The 12,340-nt window shown below is 32.9% G+C and overlaps 1 protein-coding gene across 1 annotated transcript; it reads right to left on the bottom strand.

Annotated features, from left to right (window-relative positions):
- Window positions 1-9,321: 9,321 nt before the first annotated feature.
- LOC133802581 (uncharacterized) lies at window positions 9,322-10,696 on the bottom strand. The gene is made up of 3 exons (XM_062240923.1): window positions 10,610-10,696; window positions 10,227-10,285; window positions 9,322-9,700 (listed from the first exon to the last, which is right to left on the bottom strand). The coding sequence occupies exons 1-3, from the start codon at window positions 10,653-10,655 to the stop codon at window positions 9,443-9,445; spliced, it is 363 nt and encodes a 120-aa protein (XP_062096907.1). The 5' UTR covers window positions 10,656-10,696; the 3' UTR covers window positions 9,322-9,442.
- Window positions 10,697-12,340: the final 1,644 nt, after the last annotated feature.

The raw sequence follows: 12,340 nt of genomic DNA, 5'->3' as shown, positions 1-12,340 counted from the left end.
ATCGGTATGCCATTGTGGATGTGTGCTAACATTTGATTGTAGCTATATCCACACACATACACAAAAAAAGAAAGGAGTGATGATGTTGGAATGTTTTCTTGGTTAATTGATGTGGACTGTTTTTTGTTTAACTTGGATAGTCCCATATTTAGATTAAGCTAACATTAATTTTCGGTATGAGCACTATTATTGACAGGTCATTTTATCTTTCTGAAAACATTCTTGATCATTGTAGATTATCTCAATTGAACTTACTTGTATGTAGATATATTATTGTCAGACCAATTTGAACCAAGTTTCTGCAATAATAAACCTGAGTGTGAAAATTACTAAGTAGTTTAGTTGCCAAATATAATCAGAAGACTTTTATTTAGCAAGTTTTTTAGCATGTGGATTTTCATGGACTGCTTCATCACATTTTTTCCTTTGTTTTTTCCTATAATCTTAACATTTGACCCTCTAATTAACAATTAAGTTGATTATAGAATTTTAAATAACATGACTTGGGGTAATAACATGATATGGAACATACATCTAACTTTTTTATTTTTTATAATGTTGATAATAATGTTTAGGTTAATATTTTGACTGGTCTTAAAGCATTGAATCGGTAGCTAATTGCAAGTGGTATGTTGTATTTAATTTTTTTTTTAATTTTCAATATTTTACAATTTTGAATGATAATTGTATTACTTTAGTGGAGTTTGAATATGTTAGATATTCATCCGTAGTGAAGTAGGTTCTGAGAATTCTGTGTGCTGCAGTGATAATGGAAGATTGAGAACTTGCATGTCTTAGTGAAGTAGGTTCTGAGAATTTTGTGTGCTGCGGTGATATATGGATGAAAACCTGTGTGTTTTTTTATTTGTTTGACATGTTGGTGTTGAATGTGACAGATGGCTAGGCTAGTAAATTAGGGGATATGTTGTCCGATTTTCTATAAATGGTGACATGTTGGCTTTTCTCTTTTTCTTCTATTTTCAGTGCAAGATGTGTATTTTACTATGTTTTAATTTTCATGTAATATGCTTTTTTTGTAACCTATTTTTTTGTTAAATTTTCATGTAGTATATTTCTGTTAATTGATGTTGTGCTTTGCTCAGTCAGATTATGTTGTGTGATTATATCATTATAGCAATTTATGATGTTCTACAATTTTCTTGCATAGCACATGTGTTTGATGAAAGTCCCAAGTTTTATCCTATAATCTTAATATTAGGCTCCAAAATCTAAAGGTTTGAGACACCTTTGAGCATATTTGGGCCAAGCCGGATATTTTTGCGCCTAACAGTATCTACTTCCAGTCTTCCGCTTATACAAAGCCTTAAGCTCTTCTTTTTTATCCATTGGTTCCTCATGCAAGCCCAAGGCCTTTCAGTCTCTTTTGTAAACACCAATTTTTTATTTAAATTGTTTTTAGCAAATTTATGATCACGAGTATCATCTGGAATGTGTTCAAGTGTTCAAGAGAGTCTGAGTTTTAGTTAGCCTCTCGTAGTTGCTTAACTAACTTTGTTTTTCCGTTTTGGTTTCTTGAGCTTTATATAGTCTCTTGTGCACTAATGAGAACTAACTTTTTCTATCTTTTCTTTGCTTTTCTCTTGTGCACTAATGAGCTTTATACGTACATATATATATATATTAATTTAAAAATTAATTCTTTTGTAGAAAATATTATATATAAATATATAATTGACCTCAATGTATCATGTCTTCTTCAATTTGTGTTTCGTGCTAATTACAATATAGAACTAGAAGTAAGTTTTTTTATTCATGCAAGTAAATTATCTTTTCTCCAATCTCATGATTTGGTGATCTTTTACATGTATGGGCTTTCAATTATTTAATTGCTTATGCAATATTTTTTTTATTATGACTAGGAAAACTTTATCATGAAATAATCTATTATATAGTATCAAAAGAAACTCCTTTCTTTAGTTTTGTTTTGTACTATTGGATCTAATTGTTTGGTTTCAAAAACAACATCCTGATTGCTTTAACTGTCATGCCTGAAATGTATCATAACAAAAGGGTAATGTCATAAATAATCTCTTCTACTTATATGATTAAATAGCTTCTTTTAACTTTTTTTTCACAATTCATTGTTTTTGGTTTGATTTTATTGAGCTTCTGTTTAGTATACATCTTTATATGCTCATTTTCAAGCTTCTTAACAAATCTGAAAATGTATTCAAAGTTTCCAATGTTTGTGTTGCCAATGAGGCACATGTGAACTTTGTACAATAAAGAATGACATCTTTACTTATGGAAATTGATTCTTTATTTTATTTGTTTTTCTTTTACTTTTGAAGATAAATTTACACAAGAGAGTGTTGTTGAATAACTAATAGGCTAGTATATTTGTCATGGTTCCATTTCATTGTGAAAATATTGTTGGATATCTGTATCTATCATTTCTCTAAATTTGTGAATGATTGTAGAGGTTTGCCATGTCAAGCCCAACACTTTTATTTAATCTTGAACTTAAGACAAAATACGGTAATCTTTAAAAAGGTATTGAGTGACTCTTATTTCTTTTATTGTTATTTGTTCTTACTTACATTAATTTGCATTACTCTCATGAATATCAATTTGATGTATCATGTTGGCTTCTTTATTAAAATTTGTTATGTTGCACTATTTGATGCACTTTTAGATTTTTGGTGCTTTTCTTGCTTAGTGCTGCCCCATAAATGTGTTAGATGAAAACCACATAATGAGCTGTAATGAGAAATGAATTATCTTGAGTATTTTGCTTGTTATGAATTCTTTTGTTTACTTAGATATTAAGAAACAACTATTATTAGAATAATTGGGAATGGAAACCATAGATTTTTCGTCATATATATAGTATTCCATCATTTCTTTCTTTCTATTATTATTTCAGTATGAAGTATTATTCTTGGGATTCAAAATGGTGAAATAAAAATATCCCTTAATTAAGAAGGGTTTCTGTTCTTTCTTCAGCTTTGAGCTGGTGCTATGGCAGGAAGACCGAGACTCCAGAAGAAGCAGACGGTGAAGAAGAAAACGCCGGTGAGGAAGAAACGAGGACCATCTTCTACAGATCCAGTCAAGAAATCAAAATCCATGGCTGAAATTTTGGGAGTGGAGGCCATGGAATTCTCAGAGAGTGAAGATGAAAAAGAAAACTCGATTAAGCTCACGGAGGAGACAGAAGCGACTGAGAAGATGACAGAGAATTCTGAGCAGGATTTTGCACAAAGGAAAACAGAGAGGATTTTGAATCAAACTTCGGAAGTGAGGAATACTCTCTCAACGTGGCTAGGAATTATGAAAGGGGATATTTCTACTTCACACAAGAAACTAGGTACCTCTTCGACTATACCAATCTTAAACTTTGATCTAGAAGAGAATCAGGGGAATACAGAGGGACAATGTTCAGATTGTGTTAAGATTGGTGTAGAAGATATTGAAGAAGAAGTTAATTACTGGAGTAGTGCTTTGATATGCTATGTTTTGGGAACTAATCCCCCTTTCTCAGTGATGGAAGGATTTTTCCGAAGAGTGTGGAGAGACAAAGGGATAAATAAGGTTGGATTATTAGCCCTCAGGGGTGTTCTTAGTCAGGTTTCATTCGGTTGAGTCAAGAGATGGAGTGATGACTGGTGGCTATCGATTTTTTGATAAGAAGCCCATAATAATGAAGAAATGGGATCCAGACACAAAGTTTACCAGAGAAACTGTGCTAACGGTACCAATATGGGCTCAATTGTGCAATCTTGAGCTTAAGTATTGGGGACAAAAAACGATGGCTAAAATAGTTAACACAATTGGGAAGATGGTGAGACAAGATAGAGCAACTATGACCAGGGAAAAATTGCAATATGCACGGGTTTTGATTGAGATTAATATTTCTCAAGATCTTCCTAATCAAATCAAATTTGAGGATGAGAAAGGAGAGTATGTGTATGTTGATGTTTTCTATGAATGACGACCAGATAAATGTGATCATTGCCAAGGAATTGGGCATACTAAAGAACAATGCAGGAAGAATAAAGTTCAAGGAGCTTCAGCAAAAATTTGGAGACCTAAAACAGTACTTCAACAAGCACCCAAGGTGTCAGAACTGGAGACAAAGGGGACAAACAAAACTGCAAGGAAAGATGAAGATGGGTTTCAAAAAGCAAAAGGGAAAAAGGTTGTTGTTACACCTGCTAAGGAGGTTCATATGAGCAATTCTTTTCATGCCTTGAATGATCTAACAGCTACTGAATTGCGGGTTGGGGAAGTTTTACAAGAAATGAGGGTCACTATTGATGGAGGGGGAGATCCTCCATTAATAGATGGATAGGTTGTTTGGATGGAATGTTAGACGACTTAACAAAGTGAGCAAACAAAAGGAGGTCATGAAAATGATTTCCAATAAAAGAATTGGTTTTGTTAGTCTCCTAGAAACAAGGGTCAAGGTTAATAAAATAGGAAGCTTATACCTTAATATGTTTCAAGGGTGGTGTTTTTCAACTAATTTGATGCATCATCCAAATGGGAGGATAATAGTGGCTTGGAATCCAAGAAGTTTTGATGTGGATATTAGAGGAAGCTCAAGTCAATGGATGCATTGTGTAGTTAATTCAAAAAGTGGTGATAAGTTTGAGATTACTGTTGTCTATGCTTTTAATGAGATAAAAAGAAGAGATCCTCTTTGGTCTGATTTAGAAAATATAAGTACTGAAGTGAAACATCCCTGGATTGTAATGGGAGATTTCAATTCAGTTTTATCAACAGAGGAAAGGCTAAAGTATCTAGGTGATGGTTCTGAAATGGTTCCTTTTCAAAAGTGTGTGGAGAACTGTGGTTTAGCTGATGTGAAATATACTGGCTCTTATTTTACATGGAATAATAAACAGGAAGGAAGGACTAGAGCTTATGCCAAATTAGACCGAGTTTTAGCAAATGAAAGCTGGCTAACTTCCTATGGAAATGCTAAGGTAATTTTTTTTCCTGAAGGGGATTTTGATCATTGTCCTTTTTTGCTTTCTACATATCAAACCAAGGAGAATCGAAAACCTTTTAGATATTTCAATTTTTGGAGCAGTTTTAAGGATTTTCAAAGGACAGTGGCTAATTACTGGAAAGAAGAAATTAAAGGAACTCCAATGTACTGTTTGATCAGCAAATTAAAAAGGGTCAGACCAGTTCTTATGAAGATAAACAGAGAAGGAAAGGGAGATGTTTTTATCAAAGATGCTAAAAATTATAAAAATATGATTGAAATTCAAGAAAGAATTAAGGAGGCTCCAGAGAATACTCAGTTGATGGATGAGGAAATACTAGCTAGACAGGAATATCAGCAAGCCCATTCAGATTTGATTCAGTTCATGCGTCAGAAAGTGAAAGTAGATTGGCTAAAAAATGGGGATGCCAATACAAAGTTATTTCACAGCAGTATCAAGAATAGGCGAATCCAGAATTCGATTTACTCAGTCTGGGATATGAAAGGAAATTGGGTTGATACACAGGAAGGGGTTATCCAACCTTTTCAGGAATTCTATGAAGGCTTGTTGGGGACTACACAGGAAGGGAGGAAATCGGTTTTAACCAAGGTGGTTCAAGATGGGAAAGTGATAACAGCTCAGCAAGCTGAATTTCTATTGGAAAATTACACTGATAAAGAAGTTAAAGCAGCCTTGTTTTCGATTCTGGATGAAAAGGCTCCGGGTCTGGATGGTTATAGCAGCGCTTTTTTCAAGCAAACTTGGGATATTACTGGAAAAGATTTGATAGAGGCAGTACTCTCTTTTCTTCATACAGGCAAGCTACTTAAAGAGCTCAATACAACCACAGTAACTCTTGTTCCCAAAGTAAAATGTCCTCAAAATGTCAGTGATTACAGGCCTATAGCTTGCTGCAATGTAGTTTACAAAATAGCCACAAAGCTTATCTCGTTCTAGGCTTAGAGAGGTCCTTCCCATAATTATTTCAGAGAACCAAAGTGGGTTTGTTAAAGGAAGGAATATTACTCACAATATAATGATTTGTTAAGACATGGTGAGAGGGCATGGAAGGAAAAGAGCCCAGACTGCTTGTATGATAAAAATTGACCTCCAAAAAGCTTATGATACATTGGATTGGAATTTCCTCAAAGAAATGATGGTGGCCCTCAATTTTCCAATGAAGTTTATCGAATTGGTTTTGAGCTGTGTTACCACTCCTCGATTTTCTTTCATGATTAATGGTGCTTTACATGGCTATCTCCCTTCTAAGAGAGGTTTAAGGCAAGGGGACCCAATGTCTCCTTTGCTTTTTGTCAATGGCATGGAATATCTCTCAAGAATTCTGGTTAAGATTGCTAAGCATGGTGATTTTAAGTTTCATCCAAGGTGTGCGAATCTAAAACTTACACACCTATGTTTTGCGGATGACCTTTTAATGTTTAGTAAAGGGGATTTCAACTCAGTTGATCTTATTTTGAGAGGTTTCAAGCTTTTTTCTGAGAGTTCTGGTTTGCAACCAAACAAAAACAAGTCTGCTATATATGGGGCTGGTTTGTCAGAGATGGATTGGACTAGAATCACAGACATGTCAGGTTTTATTCGGAGAAATCTTCCATTTAATTATCTTGGAATGCCAATCAGTAGCAAGAGGATAACCAAGGTAGATTGTGAATGTCTTGTGGATAAAATGGTAGCCAGAATTAGAAGTTGGAGCTCAAGGAATCTGTCCTTTGCAGGTAGGTGCATCTTGATTAACTCTGTCAAGTACTTACTGGTCTCAAGTAATAATTCTTCCAAAGGTTGTTATTAAAAGAATAAATCAGATTTGTCGGGCTTATTTGTGGAAAGAGATAGTTGATTATTCAGGGCCAGGGAAGGTTGCTTGGAGTGAGATTAGTACAGGGAAAAAGCAAGGAGGTCTTGGTTTCAGAAATATTGGTACTTGGAACACTTGTGCTATTGGCAAGTATGTGTGGGATATTGCCATGAAAGAACATAACTTGTGGGTAAAGTGGGTTCATAATGTTTATTTACGAGAAGAGGATTGGTGGAGTTATAAAGCTCCAACAACTAGCAGTTGGTATTGGACTAGGATCGTTCAAACCAAGGAGGAATTAAAGGCTGCTTTTTCCAATAATGATCATCAATGGCAGAGGTACAGTATCAACAAAATGTATAAGTATTTGATGAAGAATAATGAAGGAAGCTGGAAATACTCTTACCTGTGGGATAGAATTGGTGTTCCTAAGCACAAATTTATGACTTGGCTAGCTCTTAAAAAGCGGTTACCAACTAGAGATAGACTTCTCAGCTTTGGTATTAATTCTGACCCCCTTTGCTTGTTATGTGGTTAGCTTGCTGAGTCCCATAGACACCTGTTTTTTGAATGCCAATTCAGTAAGATGTGTATGCAACACATACTGAGTTGGCTGGGTATTGGTTCCAAGAAGTATGAGCTGATGGGTATTGCGAATTGGATGAGAAGATGTAAGCACTCTAGTTGCCAAAGGAAAGTGTATAGCTGTGCTCTTTGTGCTGGTGTGTATTATATTTGGAAAGCTAGAAATGAGATTTTTTGGAATGTAAAGAAACCAGTAGTTAATACTGTTATAGAGAGTATAAAAAAAGATATCTGTAATAGGATGAGTCTTTTGGTTTCAAGAAAGGTCAGTAAGAAGGATTTGGTTTGGTTGGGAAATCTACACATGTAATTAATGATTGGTGTTTGTAATTAGTTTGTGATTAATACAAAACTTGAGCTGATTTACCAAAAAAAAAATATATCACTTAATTACACTATATTTTTTCATTTCTTTGATAAATAAATACTTTATCTTATATAAATATATATGTATGTTATTTATCTATATTATTCTTTTTTTATTCTGTATTTAATATGGCAGTATAGGGTCCAAATTTTTTTTTGGTGATTTTTCATGTTTCCGGGATGATTTTAGAAAGAAATTCATGGCAGCCAATCCTTACTTTGGAAAGGCAGTGACGAGGGTGAGTACAAGGATAAGAAGAAGAAATATATGTTGTTTGACAATGAATATAGTGTTTTATTATATTTGTAATTTTTATTAGAGTAAATGATTCTTGTTTGAATGGTTAATTATTTACTTTGTAAATCTAATTATATATTTTTTAAGGTCAAGACGATTATAATTTTAATAAGTTTTGTTATTTTAATCTATAAATTTTTAGATTAATTTGTATATAAATGTTTCATTTATATCATAATTTTTAATTTAAAATAACAATAAATAAATTTTTTTAAAATTAAAAATATAACTTTTAAGGGCACCCAAAGAGAGTCCTAAAAACTTTACTTAAAGGCACTCAGCAAGATCTTTTAGGACTCGCGGACATTCTTTTAGGACTCGCAACGCGAGTCCTAAAAACCTTACTTAAAGGCACTCAGTAAGATCTTTTAGGACTCGCAACGCGAGTCCTAAAAACCTTACTTAAAGGCACTCAGCAAGATCTTTTAGGACTCGCAAAAACCTTAGTTTTTAAGGCTCTCAAATAGAGGACTCGCGCTCCGCGAGTCCTAAAAACTTTTTTAGGACTCGCAATGCTAGTCCTAAAAAACCTTTTTTGAAGTAGTGACTGTGTATTTTAAATAGTGCTTAACTCGCTAAACGAGTCATTAGGTAAAAAAATGTGCATCTAAATGTGAGTAATGGTCCAGGGATAAAAAATTCGGTCAAAAGGAATGGATACTTTATTAAAACATTAAACTGTACATGGATCCCATAATAAACGTTTACAAAGTTGTTTACAGTTCCAAAATGTTCATTACAACTCAAAATTTACAATCTGTCGACCTAAGCGGCAAAAATAGGGTTTAACCCTAGTTCCTCTGAGAAACCTTGGCCGTGGTGGTCAAGCGGTCGCATATGTATACGTCGCCACCGAAGCTCTCCAACTCATGGCTGGTCCAGCTTTCCTTTCCCTATACCTGCACCACATAGCACCCGTGAGCCAAGACCCAACAAGAAAACTTAATACAAGTGCATGAACAATATATACAAATTCAGATGTATATCTAGCATGCCCAACAGTGATAACCAACTCATGCATGCATACAAGTACAAATATATGATTATAGAATCATTCTGGGACCTGCAACCCTAATCAGATGACCATAGAGTCAACTTGGGGTCCTTTTCCTTGAATACATGACCATAGAGTCAACATAGGGTCATTTGCCTTGAATAGATGACCATAGAGTCAACTTGGGATCCTTTGCCCTGAATAGACGACCATAGACTTTCCATCTCAAAATCATCTCATTCTGTGAAATTACAATACAGGACCAAATAGAATGAGAAACCAGTGAGTTATGAAGCTCTGTAAAATAGATGTCTTCTAGCAATGTCAACAAATTTTGCAAAATGAAATTCTCAAACAACAAAGCAGCAGCTTTCTTTTATCAGATGGAATCTTTCTAGTTTAAAAAAGGAAACTTTCTAAATCAATCAAACATAAATGTGTGTAGTTATAAATAAGTGTCCAAAGCATAAATTAAAGAAAAGACTGAGACTACTTATATAGTTCCAAGGGTTGAAATGCAAAGAGAATAAATTTCTTACTGGTGTATCTGCCATGGGAACATTAAGAGCTTCCATGGTACCACATAGATAACCATGTTCAAGGTCACATCCTTGTATACAAACATTTACCCTCCATGCTTCATCTTTTTTCAGACCCGAAACATTCTGAGTACCCGAGAATGTCTATAAAAGAAGCATTCCGTGAGAATAAACATAAGAAAATTCAGCTTTTCAAATCTTTATGTAAGTGCAGAAACTTTAACCACGAAGCAATATTCTTATATGAACACTAAATAAAAATCCCAGCTAAAATAAGATGACAAAAACAGCCACCCCCTCACCTCTCTCCCCATCCCACTTTCACACCACAACAAAGACTGAACAAAGCTTCCAATTATCATATAACAACATCAGCACCCATATTGGCACATACCAATTGTTCTTGCACAAAGAATGAGGTAAAAAAAAAGTGCTGTAATAAACATATTTAGTTGTTGAACGAAATGTGTCAACCATAAATCTTGTAGGAATCAAAAAAAACTTTTCATTTCAATATGATACAAAACAAACCCAACTCATAGTTCGAACAAGCACTCAGTGCTAAACTAATAATGCTCGAAATGAAGTATGCAACTGAAAAGTAAAGTTGTAGTACCAACAGATAAAACTGTCAAACATGTACAGAGACAACGAAGTTAAGAGGATAAACCTGTCCGACACTCAAAAGGGTACAAGCTTGTGGTGACGTTTGTCCAGAATTTGCACCTTCTGAACGAGAAATCAATAAAAGGAAATCTTATTTCAAATCGAATTGAATCATACAAATATTAATATAACAAACAATGATCCTGTAATTTTTGGGTTCTCTGTTAAATCAAGTTGAAGATCAAATAAAGTTATTTAGAGTAAAATTGGGTAAAAAAAAAAGAAAGAATCTAAAGCAAATTTCAGACACAGATATATAACTATATACAGCATATATACAAGGCTACAAGCTGGTACTGGTTATGGAGCAAAAAGAGAGAAAACCTAGAAGGAGGTGTTGCAATGGGTACAGAATGAGGAGAAAGAAGAAGGAGAAGAGAGAAATACCAGAAACCTGAGAAGGGGCGGAGGTATCCACCACTCTCACCGGCATTGCTTTTCCTTGTTCAGCTCAATTTCTTTTTCCGAGGGATGTTTTCTCTCTTCTCTTGTTCACAACTCTACCATCGGTTATCAAAATAGTCCGACCCGACCCGACCCAACTCGAGATATTATTTCCAAAAGACATTTTATATATTTTTTTTGGAAAAATTACATCTATTATTGTAAATTTCAAAAAAATTTGAAAAATACAGAATTTTACAAAAATTACAAAAATATGAATAACAGTTTGTTATGATTCTATAATCGTCTGTTACAATTTTCTATTTAGTTTGTAAATGTTATTTACCAAATTGTAACATATAATTACAAACTTGTAAATTTTAATTACAAATTTGTAAATTTTGTTTACAAAAAAAAAAATATGTATTTACATATATGTAACTCTGTATTTTTGCAATTTTGTACGGATTCCATATTTTTAATAATTTTTTTTAAAACTTTAAGTATTTTTGTGAATTTCCCCTTTTTTTAGTTATTTACAAATGAATTCATTTTTAATTTTTAAAGTAATTTTTGTGATCAATTTTTTTGGTTAATTTTTTTTTTATGTAAAAGGAGAAAATTTGATAATTTATGATAATAAATAGTATAAGACTAGGAATTTCCTCCAACCAGATTTTCATTGACTATCCTATGAGCAAATTTAGTCAATTTATGTGTTGCTCGGTGCTCGTAGAAACATGGAATAGAAACTCTAGGGAAATAAAACAAAAGATCCTGAATATCTAAAATAATACATTTTCAATCTCAACTCACGAGAGAGTGTTATTGTCACAAAAAAGAGATAACAAAGTTTTCTATTTTTCTCTCTTAGAAAATAACGAGAAAAACATAATCTTCTCTCATTGGTGTTATGTGTAGAACAAAAAAAAAAAACCTAATCTTAATCTCATTAGGCCTATGCATGGACCATAGTCCATTTGGACTGTGACTAGCTCCAAATGTAAGGTTTTGGACCATGTGGTATTTTATCTTTATAAAATATTATGTATTGGGTATTTATTATATTATTTTATGGAATATATTATACTAAAAAAATAAATATGAATAAATTAATTTTTAATAAAAATTAATTTTACAAAATTATCAATATAATTTTATTTTTCATTAAATATTATTTCATAAATAATATTTTAAATATTATTTCACAAATAATACTAATTTGTGTAATTAAAGTAATATTTTATAATTTTCAATTATTTCATTTTAATACCGAAATCTTACATCTGTGTTATCGAACTAGTATGGGGACAATATGAACCCGTAGCTCTAAGCTCCAATAATTTAGTTAATTTTACTAACTCATAAGTCTGTTAATTAATTTATTAACTATGAATTATATCACTAGAATTTTATAGTTGAACTCTCAAAACTAAAATCTTATATTATTAGAAGTCATAACTATTAAGTCATCCATTGATTTAGTCATTACATAAGTTACAACCGTCCGCTAGTTGTTCATAATTAGAGCTAGGTCTTAATTTCTGTTAACTTCTCTAATTATGTCTTTATCAATTAGTTCCATTGATCCTCTAATGAATATTATTCTATAAATTTAATTAACAAAATGAAATTTCTATTTCTAACAAAAATTGAGTGTTCTATGTTCAAGTCCTGAATCAACATTAAAAGAAACAACGAATTTGCTTTTCATTTAAGTGAGAAGTAGATTCC

Source organism: Humulus lupulus, chromosome 9 (genome assembly GCF_963169125.1).
Source record: "Humulus lupulus chromosome 9, drHumLupu1.1, whole genome shotgun sequence".
NCBI lineage: Eukaryota > Viridiplantae > Streptophyta > Magnoliopsida > Rosales > Cannabaceae > Humulus > Humulus lupulus.
This window is presented reverse-complemented; position numbering and strand designations above follow the sequence as displayed.